The sequence below is a fragment of the Phalacrocorax carbo genome, chromosome 5, assembly GCF_963921805.1.
Source record: "Phalacrocorax carbo chromosome 5, bPhaCar2.1, whole genome shotgun sequence".
In the NCBI taxonomy this organism is placed as follows: domain Eukaryota; kingdom Metazoa; phylum Chordata; class Aves; order Suliformes; family Phalacrocoracidae; genus Phalacrocorax; species Phalacrocorax carbo.
This window is the reverse complement of record NC_087517.1, coordinates 50350423-50377209: the sequence shown is the minus strand read 5'-3', so window position 1 is coordinate 50377209 and position 26787 is coordinate 50350423. Positions and strand designations below refer to the sequence as shown.

General features: G+C 36.4%; 1 protein-coding gene across 4 annotated transcripts in view; it reads right to left on the bottom strand.

The window, feature by feature from the left end:
• Positions 1-430: 430 nt before the first annotated feature.
• Positions 431-26787, bottom strand: part of CPT1A (carnitine palmitoyltransferase 1A) — a 42891-nt gene continuing 16534 nt past the window's right edge. For 3 of the 4 annotated variants that reach the window (XM_064452360.1, XM_064452361.1, XM_064452363.1), the window contains 15 exons: positions 26324-26425; positions 25486-25623; positions 24557-24634; positions 23779-23886; positions 22629-22716; positions 18351-18546; positions 17258-17446; positions 16148-16253; positions 14183-14299; positions 13176-13340; positions 11787-11921; positions 8113-8265; positions 6960-7064; positions 4888-4980; positions 431-3566 (listed from right to left, as the gene is read on the bottom strand). In XM_064452360.1, the coding sequence (XP_064308430.1) occupies positions 3480-3566; positions 4888-4980; positions 6960-7064; positions 8113-8265; positions 11787-11921; positions 13176-13340; positions 14183-14299; positions 16148-16253; positions 17258-17446; positions 18351-18546; positions 22629-22716; positions 23779-23886; positions 24557-24634; positions 25486-25623; positions 26324-26425 (1860 nt within the window). In that variant the 3' untranslated portion in view covers positions 431-3479. The remainder of the gene's footprint in view (positions 3567-4887; positions 4981-6959; positions 7065-8112; positions 8266-11786; positions 11922-13175; positions 13341-14182; positions 14300-16147; positions 16254-17257; positions 17447-18350; positions 18547-22628; positions 22717-23778; positions 23887-24556; positions 24635-25485; positions 25624-26323; positions 26426-26787) is intronic. The other variant, XM_064452362.1, reaches the window with a different exon arrangement.

Genomic DNA, 26787 nt, shown 5'->3' with positions numbered 1-26787 from the left:
GGTACTGGGAATCTTCAGATAAAGCAAATAACACTTTAACAATGTTAACTTTCTGTGCCTGAACTAGTTCTCCACTGCCTTACCATTCATATTCTATGGACTATTCACTGTAAAGATCAAAACAGTGCTATCCACTAGCTTGCTGACAGACTGTGTCGCAGGAACATTCCAGCATCTCATGAAAAAAGCTCATCTAAAGTAAGTCCTATGTTGTTTCTTCTTTCTACTGAACCTGAAAAAGAAAAAATTGGTCATTAACTCATTCTCTATTAACTAGCAAGACATGTATAAATCACTGCTAAAATAAACTGGATATTCTGCTGCTACCATTCCTAACTGGCTTAATAGCAATGACATCACAAGTCCAGAAACAGCAGCAAGGAAGCTGGGAGAAGATATAAAAGATAGTAATCATCGTACTAAGTGGTGGTAATTTTGAAGTTTTATTTTATTTTTGAAGTCACAGAAGAGGGTAGAAAAAAGAGACAAAATGTTGGGTGTAAATAACCAACCATAGATGTAAAGTAACTGAACAAGATTTAAAAAATAGCTTAAATGGATATATTTTGTATGAGAAAACAATTCGTACAAAGGCTGCATTAGAACCATGATTTTCAATGTCAGGCACACACTTCTTCAGTCCCTCAAAAACCCCAAGCTTTAAAAGAATACTTAGTTTGGAATGGTGTTAATCCTAGACAATAGTAGCCTCTAAATGCACTTAATGCTCTCCCAATTTCTGGCATGAAATAGCTGAAATAAGAAATTTGGAAAATGCACATTCATGCTATTCCACCAATTCCACACTGCTATTTAATAAGCAGGTCAATTTATTACCATCCAACCTGACCTTTACCACCTAACTCAACCCTAATTTTGAGCTCTTAAATCAGTAATTAAGTAATTCAAGGTTTTAGTAACAAATTGATAGTTTTTTTCTCTAATATGAACATTTAACTTTATAATAAAGTACACTGTACTAAAAGGTTCATTCAAATCTAGGTAATTTCAGTTACATTCCTATGGCTTTTGAGCAAAAAAGCAAGCAGTTTTACTGTATGTACACAATATTGAACATCAAGATTTAAATTAATTATTAATAACCTACATTCACTGTGGATTTCTAAGATTTACATCCAAAAAGCACATTTTATTTACATGCTGTTGACATTTTAAAGAAAATGAAATAAAATATTTTCTGTTTAGAATTATGATCTATCCCAAATTAAAAAAACCCCACATTTAACACCACAAAATGTTTAAAAAATTTACAATAAAAGACAGTTTTCTGTGCCAATTATACTTAGTCTCTAAGAATGTAAAATTGCATTGATAACTGCACTAATGACAATTAGACTTGAAACATTTAAAACCTGAGAGTAAAATCTAAACTTTTTTTTTAAAAGAAAACCCAACAAGCTAATATGCCCTAATGTTAATTTAAGCACAGATTGGTCAGTGGTCAATTAAAAAAACAAAGAAACAAAAAACCAGTGCATTATTTCTGCAGCTCCAAAGGAATCGATCACTATAAAATTGTTGTAGTAGTTTGATAAATGCCAGGCCTACCAGCCACAGTAAGGCTTATTTCAAAGCATCCTTTCCCACACTCTGCACCTAATCAAATAATGAGTGTCTTTGGCCAATTCCTGTGAGCGTTCCTACATTTACGTAAGCATACATTTGCTTACATATACATCTGTGATCTTTGAGGTTTCCCACCTCAAACATACGTATGTGTTTTAATAGCTAGATCAGAGGAAGGAAAAAACCCAAACCCAAAACTATTAAAAGCCATAGAAAGTTAGAAATACTGGCCAGAAAACATTCAAAGTCTAATAAGTTTTATACCAACCCCAAAGGCCTTTTAAAATCAGCATAGCTCTGGAGCAGCATTCACTGTATTACTAAACACCATGTACCTTACATTTAAAAAACAAAACAAAACAAAACAACAAACCAAAACAAAAAACTGTTGGGCTAATAGTGACATTTTACTGCACTGCAGGATGTAAAAAGGAACCGCACCTATAAAGCCTGGGGAAGAAAAGTATCACGCACAGTTACTCCATATTCCAGTAGCCATTTTATTTCTGCACTTGGAAACATTATGCTCCTTTCTGAGTGAAATAGCTTTCCCCTCCCACCTTGTATCCTTCAGAAACCATGCTCGACCAAGATCATTTCCTGGGAGGGGTTTGAGAAGGCCAGGATTCTTCCATTCTGGAGTTATTTTCCACAGCTTTAACAGTTTGTCCTTCTCATGCAGATGGTTGGCAATGTAGGAGTGGTCCTTCCTGGCTGAAAGCAGGCAAACTGCAACTGATCAGCCTCTACAGGCAGCCTTGCTTCGTAGACTAGCCAACAGGTTGCGTTTAACTAAACTGACATTCCCTGGGACCCAAAAACTCTTACCTCAAATGACCACCAACACCATTCAACAAAATAAACACAAGTATCTGTAAGCTCTGAAACAAAGTTACTCCTGCATTTCATAGTGACTGATCTTTGCCATTTAACATGGGAACATTTCATTAGAGCTTTAAACCTAACTGCACCATAAGGCAACATATTCAAGCCTACTTATGCCACACCAACCCAACTTACAATTTGAAAACTAGATCTGCATTACTACTACTTCACCTCCTTTACCACTAAGGCAATGTAAAACCAGCCCCCAATGTAAGCTTTTTTCCTGGGCTTAGGATCTTTCTTTTTCTAAGGCACTCACATGAACAAGCAGAGGTCCATTTATTTATATGGAAATAAAATCAATAGTGTGGCAAATATGCTTGAAGTAATAAGAAAAATATGATACCTGCTAATTAGGTGACACATTTTACTGCCCAATATAGCCCTACCCAATGTTTTTTTTTCCAAACCCAAAAAATTTCTACAACTCGGTATGTTACAGTGGGTTACAGCAGGGATTTTTTTTTTTTTTTTACTTTTTACAGAAGTTACCTTTAAAAAAAAACCAAGCCCAATAAACAATGATGGTAAACAGCCACAAGTTTTGTCATTCATTGACATAGAGCAGCAGATACATTGAAGAACATTCTTCTGTTAATACATAGCAAATCAAACTTTTCCTAGTATTTGAGTTTAAGACAGTGTGTTTTATCCCTTTGATTCTGGAATACAAGTAGACTATTTTTAATTAAAAAAAGAGCAAGTGTATACAAATTAAGAGAAAACTGCAGGAGTTAGAATATACATGACTTCATGCAATGATACTATACTTCATCCCTAGAAACATACAAGACTGGAAGAGTTTATTTCCACAAAGGATGACTTTTGAAAACTATTGAAAAAAAATAATGAAACATTCGATACACTGCTAAGGTTTTCATAGGTGATCAAGATGATGGTGATTCAGTTTCTTCGCCAGCTACTGTTTGACAAACCTTGCTCTCATTCACTGTTTAGACGTGTTTTCATCCCAACAGCAGGAGATTGTTTGGCACCAGTAAGGCAAATCACTTGGTACAGTTTTTACTAAGGTTAAATAAATCCATGATGTCAACCATTGCTTTTCGGATGTTTTTTCCAAACCGATGAGAATCCTTTAAAAACAAGCAAACAAAAAACAAAACCAAGGCTTCATTATGCATTTACTTTCCTACAGACAGAACTGAGATCATGTCCTTTTGAAGTCAGATGCATCTATAGCTTTCTGTTAATTTAAAATAGCTGGGTTCCAAGTATTTTTTTTAATACAAGATTTTGCAAAAGCTAGTTTTCAGAAAACAAAAGAATTTCAGAAAGTGTATCACTAATGACCTAGAAGTACTAAAACATTTTGTATTTGGGTTCCTATCAGAATCTTGAATCATTTGCCATTAAAAAAATTACATGAAGTATTGAAAATGAAAAAATCACACTTATCTAATTGTAAGCAAACTATGAACTTGTTCTGTTCATTCTAAGTGTCAGATGGATAGTACAAGGGAGAAATTAAGATTACAAATATAAATTATTAGCTACATTACAGAATCTGCCACAAAGACCCTACTAATATCAAAGCCACATGTATGAAATGCTGACTTTTCTTTGACTTGACTAATAAGTGAAAAATATGGGGAAATTTAAAGTACAAGCTAACAGGCATCTGAAGAACAATTTGAACTATGTAAAAACAAAGTTGTATTTCCTAATCTTTAATGATTAGCCAAAGGTACCAAGATCTCTTGGACAAGCTAAGGTCAAGAGAGGAAAACTAGTTCAGCTATGTAATCCTGAACAAACTCAGCATGTTTATTAAAGTCATAAAAATCTAAAAGGGAAGGATGAACAGAAGCTCACTCAAAGCAGGCCTCCACAACAGCAGAATATTGAATAGATAACATCTACTGCATTCTAATAGTGGGTGTTATTAGAATAAATTTTTGATTAATTATGTTTCTCAAGCACAAATTACAACTTGTGGGCCAGCATATTTCAGTATTATTTAAACCAATAAGATTTAAAGAGTAAGAAGTATATGTTTTATTCTGTCTTTACAACTGCAGCCAGAAACAAATCAAAGCAAAATTGTAATAACAAAAAACAGGAGACACTCATCTTACTGTTTATGGGACAGATATGAGTCACATTACACGAGTTCCAGGGAACTACACATGTGTAAAGATGACTTTGGGCCACATGCTTTCTTTACACTTGAAAGCATAAGAAATAGAATATGGTTTCCTTGGTTCATAAAGCTATTAAATTTATAGAAGTGGAAACAAAAAAAAAACCCAAACAACCAGCAGAACAGCATATGTTGCCAAAGAAATAACACATAACTGTATATTGCAAGTCCTACCAAATTTTTTTTTTAGACAATGAGTAGAACAGTTTTATGGGCAGATGTCAGAACAGATTTATTCAAGGACTGACCCTTACCGTCTCAGAACAAGATATTTTGCTGGAGACATGAAAATGGATAGAATTTTCATCCAAGATAATATAAGAAACACCATAACCATCATCAGCCACCTAGGGAAAGAAAAAAGAGAAAAATAAGTTCTAAACTACTTCTTTTTCCTTCTACTCCTAAGTTATCTTATACATAATTACCCAGTTCTTACTGCGCAGTTTTTAAAATCAGTTGCAATTTCTCTTCAAGCAAAAATTAAGCTTCTGCATTTAATGCATAAATTCTGAAGATGGATTCCACTTGAGGAAACATTTCTAGTCTTATCTGAAGTGCTGGAATTAACGTTTTCTGAATATATGTCTGTTATATTTCCCAGTTTTAGTATTCTGAAGTAGAATACTCGTTCAAAGACCTTCTCCTGTAAAGGTCTGGGCCTAAGCAGCTATACAGCTTCAGTGCTTAAGTAGAAAAGAATAAAGTGGTTCAGTTGTATACCTAAACATCCTGCTCATGGGATCACTCTGCAGATGTAAACAAATACAGTATATAAATACAGAGTAAACAAGCCTTATATTATGGAAATTTGCCCAAAGGCAAAGTCATCTGACTCTACAGCAAAGATACGATTGTGAACAGCCTTATGAGCAGAGCTCTGGTCTGATTTCAACATTAGCAGCATTAACTGTCCCAAGTTACAGTCTGATGTCATACCTAAAGTATGCCTAGTAAACACAGACTATCCTGCTGCCACCCTCCTTCCTCTTTCCTAACTCAGAGGATCACAACCTTCAAGCTCTTTGCTGCCACTGCTGCTAAGCAGCCTGACAGTCTTCTCTCCATTACTGCTACAGGGCTACATTATACAGAACACTTAAAAAAACCACAGAAAACGAACCAAACCCCAAACCAACAAACATAGAAAGCCTGATGTACATAATCTCTGGGCTACTTCAGCAACCCAAAGCGCTTTTTGTATGGGTACAAGAAATGATGAAGGGAAAAGTAAGCAGGGTTATTTGGAAAGGCAGACAACTGAAGGAAATTTAAGGAATGAAGAAATTGTAAGAAGGGAGCAGTTAATGTAGCACTAGCAAAACCAAAAGGAAAATGTTAGAAGTTCCTGTGGCCAAAACCAAATTTTATTGCCAGACCACATCTTTTGGGGGATTCTAAATACCGACTTTATAATCTGGTGGAGGAAGCCAGTTTCTTGTCAATAAGCAAGAATAAGCTAGGATTCCTTGATACTGCAATTTGAACTCATTCCAAGTTCAAGAACTACTGAAAGCTGTTATCAGATATATGAATAAATAAATAAACCCATAAAAAACCTTCCAGTTTGACAAACAAGCCAAAATACACTGTACTCATCATCCTAACTTCTGTGTGTCATTATTCTTTCCATAGAAATGTTTTTTAAAAACAAATTAATCTAGCCTATAGCCTCATGAGGTCTGCTTAACAGTTCTTGTTAACATCATCATCATCACCATTAATGGCCATGTTCAAAACTCAAGTCAGAAGCTTGTAAAATCTCTAGCAATACACTAGTTTCTTGAAAGTCTACAGAAGCTCTAGAATGAAGTTTTGTTCTTGACTCTAGCCACTACTTACACTTAGGAGGGCAAGCAGAATAATGTGAGTAGCTTAGTTTGGAGAAAAGCATGAACATATTTTTAAATTAACCAGAAAATACAAAAAACAAGTCAAGTATGAATACTTTTACAAATCCCAACCTTAAAATCTAGTTTAACTAAGAAGGCATTTGCACTGTAATAATAGCCTGATATACAGAAGCTCTGGGCATAGGTGATGTGATTAAAGCCCCCACTTTATCAGATCTCTCTGCCATGGAGCCCTGTACCACGTTTGATAACTGTGTATTTCCTTAAGAATTCTTGTAATGAGATATGAAAAAAGGTGATATAGATTTTTCTAAGCACATCCACACCATGGGAAAGCATTAAACACATGCATTTAAAAGCATGTGATGCACCTTTGATGTGCAACATTAAGGTATTACAGATCTGAAATTTTTAGATTGGCATATTCAAAATAAAAATGTTTTTAAAGGGACACTTGTATTTAGCAAACATACCGGTCCAAATCCTCCCCCACAGGATAACATCTCAGGGTTCTTCTTTAGATCAATGTGTTGCTGTGGTGTCTGACTCGTTGACAGCCTCCAAGGCTCTGACAAAACCTTTAATGAAGAGATGCAAACAGGTGTAACACACTGCATGTAACTTTCTCAAAAACTAGTGAAGATAAGTTAGAAAGTACTCAATACAGTGATGTGAAGGATAACTGCAGTTCCCATTTCAATGGAATGAACAATTAAGAAGGTTAAAAGAAGTCCTGATATGCAAACCATTAACATATGAGGTCATGATGTCAATTCCTCAAAAAGTATAGAAGTTCTTTCCACAGAAATGCTATTTCAGAACAGAATAATCTGGTCTATAGCCTTGTAAATTCTGCATAACAGGTCTTGTTAACAATGAGATCATCAATGGCCATATTCAAGCCCTGGTAAGATACTACATCAAGTTAGAAGCTTGTAAAATCTCTAGCAGTACACTTTATCTTGAAAGTCTGTGGAAGCTGTAGAAAGTTGTTTTATTCTTGACTTAGCCACTACTCACATTTAGGAGGGCAAGCAAATGTAAATACCTTAATTTGGAGGCAAGCGGGAACATATTTTCTCTTAATCAGAAAACACAAACAAGTGTAATATAATTACTTTTATAAAACCCAATGTTAAAATCTAGTTTAAGTAATAAAGCATTTGTCACGGTAATAAACAGGGACATTGATGTTGTGCATTAAAAAAAATTAAAGGAGCTGTATACTAATATTAACTCACAGTAAGTTAAGAGGAAGAATTTTTGTCACAGTTCCAAAATAATATTCTTGAGAAAAAGCACATAACCTGTTATGCTGCCTTGAAAATATGTAAAAACCACAAGCAATCAGTACTTTTTTTTGTAACACTGACTATACCTTTTTTGCAATCCTTAGTAACATGTATTATACTACGAAGCTCACAGAAAGCATTACTATAGGTGTGTTAATTGTATACACAAAGCAAAATAAAACCTACTTGCAGTCTACTAGGAGATGTTAAGCATGTTAGAACTTTTTTATTAGGAAAACCAGAGTTCTACAAGTACGTAAGCAGATACCACAAAACACTAAGTAAACAAAGTATTATTTACTATAATTAATAGTTATCAATAAAAGTCACTTACTTCCTTAAGGAAAGGAGAATCCACAGCAAGGTACTTGGACACAACATAAAGGCAGAACAGATGGCGGTCAATGCCAGCACCAGTCATGGCGAGACGATATAAGTGCTGATGTTTGGTAGCAGCAACCCGAAAGAACTTAAGTTTCTTTTCGTTCTAACAATGAAAAAAAGATTAAGAAAAAAAATCAGTTAAGTGAACTGGTTTGAGGATGGAGGTGCAGAAACTGAGTTACAGCAATAGCTCTCAAGCCTAAAACACTTAAGGGTCAAATATAAGACAATGCATGCAACTAACACCAAATAGTAACATCCTCTGGCTTTTCAACCTCATGTATTCAATTTCAGGTGTCAGCAAGTTTCAACTATTACCTGCTGTAAATGCATAATGAAAACAGATGTATATATTAAGTGTGATCTAACCACAAAATCAAACTATTACAACTCAAGTTTACTATATTATTGCATATTTCATTTCTAGAGACATGGGACTTAAAAGTTATAAAATAGCAAATCTCAACATGATGTAAGAAAATCTGGAACCTCCACAGCCATTTTAGAAGGCAAACTGACAACGCTGAAGGTATTGGGGTCCATGAATGCTGGTCATTTTTGAAAAGCCTTCTCTTAAGAGCTCAGGAACCGGCAATTCCAAACTGTTGGAAGTCAAGCAAGTGTGGCAGGAGGCTTTCTTGGATGAGTAGGGACCTTCTAGAACTTAGGTGGAAAGGAAAAGATATGGACATTGGAAGCAAGGACAGGTGACACAGGAGGACTATAGAGATGCTCTTTGCCACCGCTGGGAGAAAATTAGTGCAGCCAAAGCTCGATTAGAGTTCAAGCTGATGAGTACTGTGAAGGACAATAAAAAGGGCTCTTTTGAGGGAGCTGATTGTCCCACTCCACACTGCACTGGTGCAGCCCCACCTCGAGTTTGGGCACCTCAGTATAAGGAGGACATCAAACTATTAGTGTGTGTCCAAAGGAGGATGACCAAGATGGTGAAACGTCTTGAGGGCAAGACTAATGAGGAGCAGCTGATGTCACTAGGTTTGTTCAGCTTAGTGAAGGCCGAGGGGGACCTCATCACAGCCTACAGCTTCCTCAAGGGGGGCAGTGAAGGGGGAGAGGTGCTGATCTCCTGTCTCTGATAGGACATGAGGAAATGGAAGGAAGCTACATTATGGGAGGTTCAGCCTGGATATTAGGAAAAGGTTCTTCACTGAGAGGGTGGTCGAACACTGGAACAGGCTCCCCAGGGAAGTGGTCATGGCACCAACCATGTCAGAGCTCAAAGAGCATCTGGATGACACTCTTAGTCATATGGTTTAGTAGACCTGAGAGGAGCAGGGAGTTGGACTCAATGACCCTTATGGGTCTCTACCAAACAGATTTTTATGACTCGATGAACACTGTATGAATGTTGCAAAGGCTGAAAGAAAGTGGCTGTTCAAAACACTTAGCCATTCTGTTAAGATTCCATAATGTGGAATTCAACAGACTGAGTATATGGCAACCTGTCACTTCTTATCTCCAGCATCACTGCATATTACACCACTTATTTGGGACACAGTGAGTAGCCTATTTGCCTCCAGCATGAGAAACTAATAAATCACTTGTAGTCATGCTAAGCGTGACAACCATTGTCATTGAGGAGTAAAGATTTGTGGATAGTCCACAGAGGATACAAGTGCTCAGGAAAAATTCTATGGAAAAACCCAGAGAAAAGTAGAAGAAAGCAGTAAAGGTAGACAACTCTGTAACAAACAATATATATAAATGTATATAATATAATCTTCATAACACATAAAAGTAGAAATTGCATTATGAAGACAGGGCTCCTCTGGTCTCTGGCTGATCATTCCAGGTGAAGGGCAGTAATGAATCAACAAGTCTGAAAAAGAATCACGTTTGTCGTAACCGTAAAAAAAAATAATAAAAATATCAGTGAGCAGAATGAAGTCTGATATATATATATATATATATATATATATGATCTTGGTATATATGGGGCTACCTTGTTCCTTTAACAAAAATGCAGATGTTACCTGCAGAGATGTAGCAGTTAATTCTGACATTAGGACTATATTAAAATTACTTTCTACACACAGGGTATAGTTGTACAGTATCTGTGCCATAAAGTTATGTATGACATGTTGATATGGCTGGATTTCCAGACTCGCACTAGTTTGATCACAGCTCCCAGCACAGCATATTGAGAAATCATGGGGGATTTTACCTACATAGAACTTCCAGAAAGAGGAGGGAGGGGGAAAAAAAAAGAGTTTGTTTCTCTGTGCATCTATATGCTTGCAGTAACATTTATTCATAGAATCATGGGACTAGAAAGAACCTCAACTGCTCGTCTGCTTAGACTTTTCTGCCCTAAGATATGATCAACTAAAACTCTTTCCTGAAGGACCATGATGTTAATTACTTTTAAAGATTTTCAAAGTGAAAAAACAATCTCCCCAGGTAATCTGTTTCAGGCTTCTCACTGTTTCCCTACTTACTCATTATCCTTTACTAGCAGAAAATGTTTCCCCTAATGTGTTTCTTTCTGAAATCTATGTTCATAACTTCTTGGGACAGAGAACAGATTGTTCCTATCATCTCTGCATCAGCATTTTTATCTTATTGAGCACAAGCTGGCTTCCTACCTCTTCCACAGTGTTCTCTCTTCTTGAGACTAAGCAAGAATAATTATGTTCAAATTCTCCTCACAAATCCTCTTCTGAGGTTTCTAACCATCTGTCTTGCTCTCCTTTAGACTCTCTCCAACTCATCCATACATCAAGTGCATTGTCCAAAACTGGGCACACCACCCCAGCTAATGCAGTACAAGAAAAAAAGTTTAGAGACAAAAGACCACTAAAAACAAAGGGCAAGACTAACTAAAGTGAGGGCTCCATTTTTCCCAGTGGCACAGTGCTGAATGTGCTATGTAAGTGTTCCGTTACTGATTATTATAGTCCTACATCTTCATTAGAACTGCTACCTATGCAGCTGTTACTCAGGCCTGGATGCAATACCTTGAGTACATTCCTATTTAACAAAACCCTATTTTTCAGGTTACATTTTTATCGACTCTGAAGACATGGAAATCCCCTTCAGCTTAGCAAAACCTGCAAGTGTAATGATCTATTTAATCAACTGTATCTGTTAAAACTGTGACTAGCAGTGGATTAAACAACAGACAGCCCTCAAGATGACCATCCTCCACCCTTCCATTTTGACAGCAAACATTTTAACCAGTTTTGTCCACGTTTTCCAAACCAAGATGTTTTCCACTAGACCATGGTTCCTTTGTTTCCTAACCAGAAAATCACAAGAAAGATTAAAAAGCCCACTGACATCAGTATATAAGACCAATATATATTCCTCTGAATAATACTTGCTTTCCCATCAGAAAGGAAAGCCTAACTGGTATGAGATTACTTGTTTTAAAGATCTGTGTTTGAGTTTTACAAGTCACAAAAATTTTATCTCTGTCTTCTGGAGTTCAGGAACTGTAGGAAATTCTGCCATATTGACAGAAAATGTGGACAATTACCTTATGCTGCATTTCCTTCCAAAAAAACAAAGGCATCACACTAAGTGTTTAAAAACTATTTGGGAACTTATATGGATATCTAGTGATAACTCATGTGCCTTATGGCAACAACACCATGAACTTACACTTTCAGTTGGGTCTTCCATGGCTCGAACAAAATTACATGACTCAACAGTACATGAGCGAACGGTTTCAGTCCTGCCTTCTCTGAACAAGCGTGTCATAGAGGCTTCATATGTTAAAGAAAATTTTCCCATGTCCTTGAAAAGGAAAAGTAAGACCTTAAAGGTTTAGCCACTCATTCTTAATCAGTAGTTCAAGGTAAGCATGCAGGATATGAATCACTCCACAAATTAAACTCAACATTAAGTTTTTAGTAGCCCACCATTAGCAGTCTTACCTAAAGATAATAAAGGCACAAATAAGATTAGTAGCAGGATTTGATAAACACTAATAGAACCACCAAACTAGCAAGGACTACCCTCTGTGTTTGATATTCTGTATTCTCCAGTTTATAACATAAGCTGATTTAAAGGCTATCAAAAACCTATTTGAAAATTCAGTGGCTCCCTAATTAATACAGCTGTGGTAATTGAGAAAACTGTAACATCCTTAAAAGTATTTCCAGTTAAAAGTTTAATAGTATGGAGATGCGTGCCAGTGTGGGAATTTTCAAGAATGTGTGAACTGAAAACAGTCTGCAAAAACTAGGAAGTGTGGCTTCCGTATTTCCTGTAGATGTGCACAATTTACAGATTAAAAGTTGCCAAATGATAGTTTATCTAACATGTTAGCAACTCTAAAATATGCATCAGAACAGATCATGCAAGTCTGTTCAGTTTTAGATTAAGAGGATGGGTTTTGAAAATAAGAGGTGGGTGGGTAATTAAACTATTTGCCTAACCAATGGTAAGAAAAACTAAGTGGTAATAGCAGCTAGGAAATCTGAATGCTTTGAAAAAACCATACGGAATTACTTAAAAAGAAGTAGAACAGTATCTCAACAGTGACAACTAGAAAGTGAAATGAAAAATATGCATGCTACTACATACTAATGTGAAAGCACATTATAGAAAAGGTGAACTAACAGAAGAGAACACAGGCCAGCATTTCTGTTAATCCTGTTAGGGAGTACCCATGACTACTGAATTAAGGGTGACTCCAAACTAGAAGATAAGTATAATATTGTTAAGATTATAACATTGTTTAGAGTATGAACACAGCTGCTAGAAGTTTCATATTTATTTCTTTCAAGTCCAAAATGCCTAGGGATAGATCAACTAAGCAGAAAAGAAAAATCTGCATGAGTGTCTACAGGCCAATCTTTGCACAATTAATTTCCAGATAGTAATCTGTTTAGGGATTGTACCAATTTCCATTGAATATCTTTAATAACCTTGTACAAGCAGTGCAAGGTTACTCTAAAGTACTTTACACAGTCACACTTTAGTCACAAACATGCTATACCCAATTTAATGAGATTCTATAAGCCAGAAACAGTTTGTTGTTCTTACCCGGTAGTGAGCAAGCTGCAGGGCAAGCTGCACAAAGGCATCAGGGCTGGTTTTTGCTTTCTTTATTAGTCCCTTCCCAAAAGCATCAAAGGAAAATGAATTGAAGTCCACATCATCTGCAAGAGCTACAGCAGTGCTCAGAGACCTCTCAATCACTTCTTGACACTAAAATACATAAACAAACATACGCACATACGTGCATATGCATGCATTCAATGGCATTTGAGAGAACTGTTGAAAAAGTGCAAGTATTTTAAAGTGATAAATAAGAAATGTTGCCTTTTTGTATGCCATGAACATCATTATCTAAATAACCTCCCTTTGAGGAAAGAGGAGAAAGTTAAAATTTAAAGAGCTTATAAAAAAAGCTTTAAGCCAATACACATCTGGAATCCAAAAATTATACTTTAAAGAACACCAGCATTAAGGCTGTTCAGGTCACTAGAACATAAAAGAATGACCCACAGAGACAGAACGGCAATAGCTGTGTGGCTTCCCATCTGCCAAATATGCTTAATTAAACATATCACCAACCATTACCTTTTTATTAAAAATTAAAATCCAAATAGGTGACGGCAGTTTGTCTTGAACACAGGCAAAACGTAAAAAAAAATAAAACCTTATTACACATTCATACAGATTTTTGAACACAAAAAAGACAGCTAATCTCAAGGAACAAGAGTGTCGTGACAATAGCAATGAAACCTCAGCAACTTAAACTTCATTTTAACATAGTTACTATTTAAAATAGGTGGCCACTGACTTTTGTCTTGTTGCTCACCAAGACAGTTTTAGTAAAAAGTTGGCATTTTCAGGCCAGAATTTCTGAAGACTGATGTTAAAACCCCCGATATCTTTTTAAGGAAACTATTTACATAGTTTACATGAAATCTTACAGGACTCAAAGGAATTTAAAGCCAATTCATAGGGTTATCTGTAATTAAACTATTTGATTGCTCAGGAGAAGAGGAGCTTCTTCCTCAAACCACTATCTGTTCTGTACTTACTTCTTCTGGAATTTCCCACTGTAGTTTGGTAGGAATAGGAATATTTTGATTGGTATCTCCTTTGCAATGCCCATCTTCTGAATAGCCCAGCTCAAGATACTCAGTTGCCATTGCATTCTGCAAAGAACAATACTTCTTCAGAATTGCAACACATTACATACTGCGTGGAATTAGGATTTAGTTGTGAAATCAGTATAACCTATTTTCCTTACACAGTGAAATGCAATAGACAATCCATTTCCAAATATTGAAAACAGCTGCAAGCGAAGCCTTCTGTTTTACCTCTTATTTTAATGCTGCTAAAAATGTGTTGAGTGGGAAAATTTGCAGAAACACTTATTCAATTACACTGGTGTATTTTGTTAGATGCTACTGAATCGATCAAAATATTTCAATTAAAAACCCACCTCAAACTTGCTAGTAGTAAAAAACAGTCTTAGATTTCACCACCTTTGTTCAATTTAGATTCTACAGAATTTCTGTAAGTTTGTTATCTGTGAAAACTTGTTCATTAAGAAACAGTTTATTTCAAAGTGCATAACCCTACAGTAATTTAATACTTTTTAAGATTTGCATCCCACTCAAAATTGCAGTTTATTTTATATGTGCACTAGAGCTCTTGGGTGGGGAATTAGAATGTTTCCACATGAAAAATACAACTTGGACAACTGACAAGGCTTCCTCTTACAACATTTCAAACAACACTCTCAATGTAAAAAAACAAAACAAAACAGAAAACACAAAACCCAAACAAACAAACAACCCCCCCCAAATTATCAATAGATTTGAATCTGCTCAACGATTTAAAGATGTCAAAGAAAAAGCTTGACAAAAAATCTATTGCATGTTCTACATATATATTTCTAATCTCTTCCTTTAATTTAATTTTCTCACTTAGTGGTTAAAACATACCAACTATGAAATAAAGCTTAATCCATTCTACTCTAAAAATAGGCAATCTGTAAGAAGCTACAACAGATAACTCTTTAGGAAATGAAATACCACTTAGTTTATTTTAGTCATCCTAACTCTTAGCAGAAAAAGAACCAACTAATAGGAAGTACAGAGATATGAACTAAAGCATATAACATCATTAAAAGAAAACAAAATAACTCTTTTCCACTGAGTTTGTCCAAACTGCACTGTCAAGTCAATCTCAAATCAGTTTGGCCTTCCTTCTTCCCTGATTAGAGAATGCAATGAGGATTTTTTTTTTCTTACACACATGGAAACGTTCATATAATAAAATTAGAAAATTACATGGGACATCAGCCAGACCTGAGATCCATTTGCACAAATAAGTAATGAAATCAGAATTAGCTTATGTTTATGAAATAATTTTGAGTGATTGAGCCATGCAACTGTTTATAAGTTTAAGGTTCGAAAAAGAAAAAATCAAATAGGATTTCAAGTAATCAACTAAGCTCATGATGAACAAACCCGACAGAAGTATATTCATTGCATTCCTTGCAAATAAATACAAGGGATAATTCAAGCAGCATATCAATCTGCAGCTCAGCAAACAATGGCTTAGAGGAAAAGTTAAACTGTACCATCTCTTTACATTTTGAAATTAAGTGTGGGATTTTTATAGCACAAGAAAGCTGAAGTGCTTCAGGAGCACACATGTATGCAAAATACAATGCCATATCAAAGAGGCAACAATCTATTGATTTACAATATAATAAACAAATTAGATGGGGAGCCATATCACTTCTCTCTGAAGATATCCATGCTCATTAAAATGCAATAAAGACCTTTAAATTAAAGGACAGCAACCTTTTCTTTTAAGCAAGGTCTTTTTTTCCCCCCCTTTTAAATTCTACAGTCACTGTAGACACAGGCCCGCAATCACTCATCAGCGACATGAATGCAAGGAAATGAAAGTAACTGCTGATCCCCAGGACTGTTGCACGGACTACATCACATTATCTTCTGCATTAACTTTTTGTACTAAACACCTACCTCCCACAGGTGTCCAACAATAGGAGCATCTGCCCAAGAGTGCTCTGCATTCAGACCCGTTCTGCCATTTTTGAATACTATAAGAGTAAATGTTTTATCAAACCACCTACAAAAGAAATTAAGATTTCCTTACGGCTTTATACATTTCAAAAGCATTTTTATACAGTAACTTCATCCCTCTCAAAAATTCATATTCAAATGCACTAGTTCTTGGCTTTTTTTAAAATAATGATTTACTTAAATACACAAAAAATTGAACCATATGAAGTTCAACAAGGTCAAGTGCAAAGTCCTGCACCTTGGTTGGGGTAAGCCCCGGTACCAGTACAGGCTGGGGGATGAAGGGATTGAGCAGCTCTGTAGAGGACTTGGGGGTACTGGTGGATGAAAAATTGGATGTGAGCTAGCAATGTGTACTTGCAACCCAGAAAGTCAACTGCATAAAAAGAAGTGTTGCCAGCACGTTGATGGTAGGTGATTCTCACCCTCTAGTCTATTCTTTTGAGACCCCAGCTGGAGTGCTGCATCCAGCTCTGGGGTTCCCAGTACAAGATGTGGACCTGCTAGAGCAGGTCAAGGAGGGCCACGAAAATGGTCAGAGTGCTGGAACACCTCTCTAATGAAGAAAAGCTGATAATTGGGGTTGTTTGGTCTGGGACACCTTCCTGCGGCCTTTCAGTATATATAGAGAGAGCTTATAAGAAAGACTTTTTACCTGGCCTACAGTGACAGTGCAAGGGGTAATGGTTATAAACTGAACAAAGGTAGATTTAGATTTGTCATAAGGGAGGCTATTTTTATTTTCCGTGATGAGGGTGGTAAGACACTGGAACAGGTTGCCCAGAGAAGTTGTGGATGTCCCATCATCGAAAGCGTTCCAAGTCAGGCTAGACAGGGCTTTGAGCAATCTGATGTAGTGATAGATGTCCCTGCCCATGGCAAGGGGGTGTGTGAACTAGATGATCTTTGAAGGTCCCTTCCAGTCCAAACCATTCTGTGATTCTATAAAGTTTATCAGCTTATAGGTCACTTACTCATATGTATTAACCACGTAAATTAGTGAAATTCTGAAAGAACGAGAAGGTGTTTTATACAGAGTCAATAGTGTACCTGTCATAGCATCTGCCATGCATTAAGGATTTTCCATATGTATCCAGTGACCCCACTGGATCTTCTTTCCTGTACCCTTGCTCGATGTCATCCAAGGTCACAAAAAATGCTGCTTTTTCAACAGCATCTAAGGACTGTTTGTTCTTTCCACGGCTAAAATAAGCCTGTCGAGCTTTAGCCCATGGTACTCTGCAAAAAGAATTTGGTTTATAGTCAGATTATGTGAATTTGTCAGTGTTTTGTCACCCTTCAGATCACTATGAGACATTCCTCCTAATTTTATCAAATATGAAGCAACTACTTTTATTGCATCTAAACTATATCAGCAGTGAAAAGTTCTGAAAATACAATGTAATCCTAGGATCCAATTCAACATATCAGACGTGTGAAGCTTAATCCTCAGAAATTCAGCATTACAGTGGCATGCAATATGTACAGCATGGTTCACCTACGTTCATAACTGAACAAAAGAAAATAATATATGGAAGTAGAAAACAGTAATAATATTGAAAACAAAAGATATTAATATTCATTGTTATAACACCTAAATCTAGGAGTTTGGACAACTGTAAAAATGAAGTTCCATGGTAAATGCCTGAAACAGATCTGAAGTTCAGGAAGTCCTGAACAATAAAATTTCTGTATGATTGCACCACATTTATTTATAAATTTATATGGTTTTCCCAATTAAAAAAAAAATTAGCTTGTTTTAAAGCAGGAAGTAAGAAAAAGGAATGACTCCTAGTAAGAATATATTCTAAAATCCAGCTCTTTCTCTCCCTTGTCCAGAAACGATTAGACCGAACTAAGTTTGTCACAATTTAATTGAATGTAATGATCTTGCACCTAGAACCAAGTACATGGTGCAAGTCATGAATATGGAATAACAGTTACTGAATTCACATTCTCAATCTCAGTTTTTAAGATATTCTTTAAAATCCCAGTGAGCCCCAAAATAGATACAAAACTCAAGTAGTTCAATATGTGTAATAGTGCAAAGCTTCCAATACCACTAACTACAGGCTAATATTCAATTAGTATGTTATGCAACTATTTTGAAACATTAAAATTAAGAAAATAACAACCACCATACCTATCCCCTGCAGTAAGAGCTGCTAGTTTCTCTTCACCAGCCTGAGGCTCTGAATCATCGTCAAGAATTCTTTGCATCTGCTGTTCAATTTCTCGGGGTTTCAACAGTCTACCATCATGGTACAGCCACACTTTGAAGTAACGGCCCTTATGATACACAACAATGTGTTTGCTGTCTTTCACATGCTGAAGAGTATCTAGAATTGCAATTGCTTATGTGAAAAAAAAGCTGAAGTCTCAAAACATTAATCCACTAAATAACATCAAATGCCTACTGCATGTACTACTGGTTAGCTGCAGCTTATTTCTTTCAGTAAAGTAATAAATAACATAGAATAAACCACTCCCCCATCTTATTTCAGCATAAAGATTCCTGCATGAAACAGTCAAATACCCAGATGTGATAATCATTTGCATATGCATAATCATATAGCACCACCAGTTTCCACACTGGAGGCCAATATTAAACAACTAAATCTGTATTTCTGCATCTGAAAAGCAAGAGCTAGTGGTATAGTCTAATCAAGCACTCAGCCAGAAAACATACTAGATGAGTCTGAGGAAAGGTACTTTTAAGTCATCTACATTCAAGTGCTAGACAATGCACAGTACCATCTGTGGGGAGTTATAGAGAGCCCAAATTTAGTACCATAAGCTTTTGTTCACATTTATCCTGGCAGACCCAGAGCAAATACTCCATCTGTGGCCAAAAAGTGTAGTTATGGAAGTCAGTGAAGCAGAAACCTAGGCTACAACCAAGTTTTCCTCATTTTATTATTTATATGGCTTAATTGGGATAAGCCTGAACTTAGTCATGAAGGTATTGTGAAAACCTTCATCTGTGGTTTGATACAGCAGCCAGGAAGAGCCCTCAATTAATGAAAACCATTAATTGAATTCCTTCATTACCCCAAAGAACAGTTACATTCCTATAAACCTGAAAAGACCCATTACTGAAATGGTAAAGATGTCAGAAATGAAGGCTGAGCCTAAAAGTCATGATCCCGAGAGATTTGAGAAGCATTGTATGAGGAAAGAGTTCTGTACTTTGCATGCTCTCAGCCATCCATAAAGTTTTGGTAGGTATGCTCCATCTACTGATCAGAAGCAGTTTTGTGTTAATCAGGCCTTTGTCTATCCACTTCGTGCTTCTGCCAAAAATAGGACGCCTGCGATAAAAGGACTAGGATTGGCAGAAGCACCACTCCAACTGCCAAGTACATCAATACAATGGATTGTGAATTGAGGACAAACCCCACAGAGGGGGAAAAGCAGCAGCAAAGCAATGACCTAGTAAGGTAACTTTCTATAATCCCAACCTGAGTCAGGACACCAAGTGTTTGCCTCATGTACATGATGTGTCTGTACAAAAAGAAAGACAACCTCAAGTGTAGAAAGCAAAAATGAGTTCATTAGTCATCTACATCAACATCTGACCGCACAAGAGTTGATAAGCCCTTGCAATTACCTTTCAGACACCTAACTTATGGTCCTAAGTACAGATTTATGCACCTGGAGTTCAGATTTGTTGTAATTTAAAAAAAATCCTCTCCTTCTCCATGCCAGTCCAAGAAGTCATTTATATATTCCTGAAGATGCATCTAACATGCTGCATGGGTTTCCTATTAAAAAAATAGGAATGGAAAGACAGAAAGACTCTTCCCTGCTGACTCTATAGTGGTTGACTCTGTAGTGTTTTGTTAATGTGATGATTCAGCAACTGTTCAGGTGACAGGATACAGTGCACATTAAGATTTTACCACCAAGTAACATGAAGACATGACACAGGTTTTTGGTTGTTTTTTTTTTTAATATGCTGCTCCTTTAGAAATGGTTACATAAAATACTTAAAATATAGTTGAAATCAGGGAGAAAGCTGCCAACCTACTCCTGAAAATAACAGAAAAATTCCTTTGTAACTCACTTATCCACATACAGAATTACTGAAGTTGTGTTTCCTTTAGAAAAATAGAAACAATGAAAAACTGAAAAAGTAAAATAGCAAACATGAAGTGGTTACGGAGAAAGTAAGGTAATTTATGATGCTGACTGTACTTTAATTTGAAAGACATTAAGCAGGAGAAACTGAGGAGAACCATTAAGATGTACAGGATTTATTTTAATTAGGTGTTATAGTTAGAATTGGCTACTTCTACACTTTTGTGCAAAACTCTTTCAGACTAAGAACACCAAATGCAAACAGTTCATACCTCTTATTTTATTGAGGACAGGGTAGGGGCAAGGGTAGCACTTTCAGTACTTGAAGTATTCTAAATAACAACAGCTTATACATGACAGTTGTCTAATAGAGATTTTAAAACTTGCTACTAGCTCATGATCAGGGAGTAAATCACATCAGGGATATGTTTTTCTCCATTTTGCAGACAAAGGAAGCTGAGGCATACCTGGGACATGATTCCTCAATAACCTATCAAAGGCCAGCAGCACAATTGAGATTAAAATCCATATCTGATACATGCACCTACTGCTTTACCTACTAGCCAATGCCACTTCCCCCACTTATCCAACTCCATACAGTACAGCAAGTGTTAGACCTCCAGCAGGGAAAAGTGGGCACATCCCTCTGTCTGTTTAGAAATTCTTTATATCTTTTGTTCTGTGGTTGAGTGGGACTATGTTAGTCAAAGGCATCTTGAAATGTAAGAATTACATATCTCAAAGGAAGTTAAAAAATATATCCTATCCTCAAGTGACAGCCCATATGTACATTCCCAACAGAGGTGACTAACCAATAACCCCTTGCATTCCAAATTCCTAGTGATTGTCCTCTGCACTAATCACAACTGTCAGGATAACTGCCAAATGGTATACATTGTTCTGATGCAGCCACAATGATGCAGTGCTGTATAAATGTGTGACCTCAGTTTTAAGAGGCTCTTCAGCATATAAGCAGTTCAGAGAAAGATATAGCTTAAGCTTTTGTAGAAAGCACAAACACACTCAAATCTGCTGTGAAATTACTAGTTTGCTTCTCAAAGAAGAAGAAAATGGATAGCAATGTTTTCCTCCACCTGTTGACTACAAATGCTAGTATTTCTAGATGCCGTCTGCCTCCTTTTATAGTGACAAAACTCAGGGAAAAAAAACAGAAAAGCCACTTAATATTAAGATCATAAAAACCAGCTTGAGCCTCGATAAAGATCTTTGGGGGCTACCTTGGGGAGAAATCCACAATGAACCTTCAGGGATACATTACCTTTAGAAAAATAACACCATATGGAGAAGAATCAGCCTCAAGATCTTGGCCATCAAAAGAAATACGGTATTTTTATGTTGAGATACAGCAACAAAAATGTATCAAAGGTTTGCCAATGACTAAAGAGAAATGCTTTTATGTCTATAGGCAGTATTAATGAATGCATGCAATAAGAGCATACATACACCTACAGTGAAACAGTATGTGAACTGTTACTTACAGATCTTTTTTTTTTGACTGAGCTAACATGATTGCTTGTGATCATGTAAACATCTCCTTAGTCTCCCACAATAAAGGAGAAGTTCCAGGAACACTCAGGTGAAAATGACCCTGCTGTAAGTCCACAGGTACATCCCTCTATTCAACATTAAAGTGTGAAAACTTAGTTACTCATATCTTAGGATAATCAGACTATTGCTGGGAGTTAGGGCAAGGCAGGAACTAAGAAAACCCAGGGTATATATTTTCTTAACGTGTTACAGTGAAAGTTTTGGACACAGTCCTTATTACAGGTGATTTCACTTAGCTCATGACTTACAGTGCATACAGAAGCTCAAGGTAACAGTGGCACTGAAAACCTTGACAGAACTAAGACTGTACCTGCCTCTAAACCAGGTAAACAACTAGTGTTGAATATCTGTTCATATTGAGAACACCACATTGGGATACTATTCTGAATCACTAGCTGAAAGGAAAAAGGGAAAGTAAAGCAAGCAAAAGATTTTAAAATGGTTGAAATAAGAGAACACAACTTTTACAGAGAAAAACACAGATATTAAAGGAGCCTAAAAAAGTAGAATGGAGAAGAGTAAAGGTTATTTATAAATTAAAAACACAGGGCAGACAACAGTTTCTTGAAGTTAGTTTTTAATTTAAGGAAGAGACAAAAAACACTGAAGAAGTTTCAAAAGTCACCCTGAAAGGAAAAACATCTATGCACTGTATAGCAAGTATCAGAACACAATATTCATGTGACCTTGTATCTGTCACATCATTATCTGGAAGAAAGGATTTTAGCAGAAAATGTCCCCAAAACCAAAAGGCTTGGCTGGCCCTGCTTACCTGATTCCTCTCCTGGGATACGGGAGGTATTAAACATCCGCTCCCACTGAGCTGAGCAGAGAGGGACAGTGGATCCCATCAGAAGAATCTGTGCCACAAATGTACATTAAAATGTAATTTTTCATATACAATTAGCAAATTAAAAGGAAAGAAAAAACAGGTTCTGGTTCAAGGTAGGCTGCAGAACAGCAAGATTTATAATACATCAACTCAGGGTTTGGGGTTTTTTGGTCACGTACCCCCCCATTTAATTGTCTGTCCTTGAACTATATGTGGAAGATCCCACTGACATTCCAGTAACTGTATTTTCTTCCCTCCTACCAAAGAGCTCACCCTTCAGGAGGGATGACTGAAGCTAGCTAGCATCTGAAATCCAAAGAGCTCTCAGTGGATGATCTAGATGCAAGAAACTTATACATGCAGCATGCATTATCCCTTAATTTCTTCTTTTAAAGCTATTTCAGGCTGTGTAGGAACAAAATTTCACATTTGTCAGATATGTAATTACATACAACTAATCACATCGCTGCCATGACCTTCAACAAAACTACTTAGTTGTTCTCTTAATATTTGTTTGCTACAACACACAGCCGCTAGACAAAAATTCAGAATGGGATTCACCTTTGCTACCTAGAAATTAGTGCAACACAGGATTTTATCATCTATACTTAGGCTGCCACTGGCCTCAAGGTCCAGTCCTTTGTCCCAACCACCCCTTGTACTCACACTACGCGATACCACACACTTTTCAAACTTCAGTGGCTCAGAAGTACAATTACATGCTTCGCACATACCAGTAACATGTTGCATATGTTAAGTATTCTGTGTAAGTACAAGCACAAACCTCTGCCTTTTGGGCAAACAGAATCATTACATCATTTAGGTTGGAAAAGACCTTTAAGATCAAATACATATTTTAATTTCAAATACGCAATTAGTTGGCATGACAGAATCCTATTTTTGATAGTTGGAAGCTTCTGCCCATGTGCAATTTCGAGTGACAACCAAGATGCTTGGGACTACAAACTGAGTTACATCTTACACATAGGTCTGACAATAAGACATTCTTCTCTCCCATTCTGGAAACTGATCCGTTTCTTACAGAGTGTGCTGGAAAAAGATCAAAAGCCATTTAAACTGATATACATACTGGCTTGATTTCTTGTCTGTCCAGTTTTTTCCGATAGAGCAGGATGGCATGGATAACATTACCAGCTCTAGCTGCCTGCAGGGTTGTGGGAGATAAATAAAGGAAGTCCTGTAAAGTACATAAGAGTCATAAGTTAATGATTACCAGGCTACATTTAAAAAAAAATTACTGATAGTACTTCTCATCCACATTCTTAAAGTTTATTCTGGCCAATATAGAAAAGGCTTTAAAACATATGAAGTGCACTAGTGCAGCAAGTTGATGACTTGAAACTTAAATTTCTTCAGCAGTCCCAATCTCCTTAAACAGCATCAGTCCTAAAACATACATGATGGCTGTTAATCAACCCAGTAGAAAAGACAATACTACTTAAAACTTGAATTCAAGACTACCATATTCCCTCTTTTTGCTTTTATTTGTAGGGTCTTTTATAATTTTACTTCCCATACGGACATTTGTGAATGAGTACACACCTTGCTGAATTGTGTTACCCATCAAGTTTTACATGGAGCTTTTGAAAGATTACTTGTTGCAGTAAGCTCAAAACTGTACAAGTCATTACTACATGAGTTTGCCTAAGTGGCAGATGTGCTAAGTTTATTATTACGATAGCACTTTACTTGAAGATGTTGGCTGCAGGTTATGTAGAAGAAAGAAAAATAAGGGTGACATGCTCAGTGGCAATGGTTTATGAAACAAAGGTATCATGAAATAAGACACCTGGCAGAAACTATGTGTCAAAGACGCACTGTAAAAGATTTTTATAGTATTTACCTACCATTGCAAAATAGTTACTATTAACCATAATTGGTCCACGTCCTCTAAGGTAGATATATTCTTCCCACCAATCACTAACCTGTAGCAGTAAGGAAAACAAGAGCAGTAAAAATCTCCTAATTCCCACAGTTTGTGTCTTCTATATTAATGACTCCACAACACCACATTCCACATAAAAGCAGGAAGGAAACTGCTGCTTACTTTAAGATGACAAATAAAACTTATTTTGTAATAAACTTTAGGGAAAACAGCAAAAAAGGGGCAAGAGAATTAAATTAAATTCTGCTGTAGCTCTCTGATAAGCTTCTGAAGAAGTACTCATCTTCAGATAATATTTAAAATACATCAGATCTCTTGAATATTTTGCAGCCTTTGCCGGGACACCGTACCTCAGCTTAGGCTACTGGGTTTAGCTAAATGTTAGATAATATACCAGGAAGAACCTCACTATGATGTTGGTGTTTGGGTTTTCTTTTTGGTAAGCAGCCCCAAGCAACAAAAAAACCCCAGCATTCCCCCCCTGCCCCACCCAAACCTTATTGTTACAACTCTATTTACCTTCCATATGCTTTAGCTGCTTTATATAAAAAAAGTTGTCCTAAATCACTCTTCTAAACTACCTGGGTAGCCAGGCCCATTGTTGAGTTATCGAGTTTAACAAGCAAATAAACAGATCTCAAAAGCAATCATAACAGCAAAAGCTAAATCATCTGCTCCAGAATAACATACACAGAATGAGGATTCATTCTTTCAAGTTCCATTCACCACACTGTTACTTTACCAAATCGCACAAATTATTTCTGTGTGAATCAGGTGGTCTCTGATGCACGTTACAAAAATATTTGACTGTTAATAATAAATTATTTTACATTTAAGAAAGAATGAAAGTTATGCCATTTCAACAGCTAAGCCTCCTATTTATCTACTCACGTAGTTTGTGGCCCACCAGGATTTTAGCTTCAAATACCACTGAAGCCTTGGTCCCAAATTAAATGCAAAATCTTTGGCAAGACCTTCCATTCTTCTGAACTCTTCATCATCCATAAGAGGTCGAACTGATTCCAGATACTAGAATATAGAAAAAGAATCAGCATCAGTATAGTAGCTATTACATAGCTTCTTGCCATTCCTACACAAAGCATTTGAATGGTAGACAAAGATTATCCAAGACTCAGTTCATAAGGTCGCAAATAATACGCTGTTAAAATAAGAACATACACTCCTTAAACGTCTGCCTGTAAATGACAAAAGTGACATCTTTCTCCAGATATTTGTCAGCAAACCACAAGTGGAACAGGTTACTTTTCTAAAGATATACTTTCCACTCAAAAGGGGAAGACATACTGGTATTTTTTTATATCAGGCAGAGATTTTTTTCATCTCTATAAATCAAACCTTCAGTTTATGTGACATACTGGTCTATTTACACACTTTGCTATAAGGTTTTGTGTCATAAAACACACATTTATATGTTCGAGCCATGGAAGATAAAACCGGTGTGTTTCAGAAGCCCTGGAAACACTTCATTGTGTAGTCTTATGTCAGCAGGCATCACATTGTCCAATATGAATTACACCAGCTTCAATTTGTCACCAGTTTCAGTGGTTTGTCATAGCCTTTATTTTGATTTCTGTGCAGAAGTTTTAATCTATTACACCCATTAATACCACCATGCAGTACTTCTATAAGACATAGCAAAAAACCACACAAGGGGATCTAAATATGGATTCAGTGTTACTGAAGAAAATGAATTAATGAATGTACACACCCTATTGATTGTGTCTTTAACCGCTGGAACTGGCAATCGTGGTAAAGATGTCTGGAAACTGTATAACATGGGTTTACGTCCTGAAAAGAGTTTCACAAGTGTCTGAAGAAAGACAAAACACACATCAAATTATTAGGTTCAACAAATGAAAAATGACAGAGTAATAAAGTGTAACGTAACTCAGATCTTCTCACTGGTAAATTATATGACACAAAATTTAGTAAACTATCATATTTATAACCATTTCACAAATAAAAGAGGCACTGACATAAACTAACTTCCTAGAGGTTAAAGAACATGTCAGTGGAAGAGAAGGACTGTCATCGTCATTCCTGACTTCCCAGACAGTCTTCTGGTCATTAGGCAATATTTCTGTTTGTGAATGACACACCTTGATCTCAACAGAAAATAAGAGAGTTACTTAGCACTTCTTCATACATTTCCCTCTGTAAGGATTAAAAAGG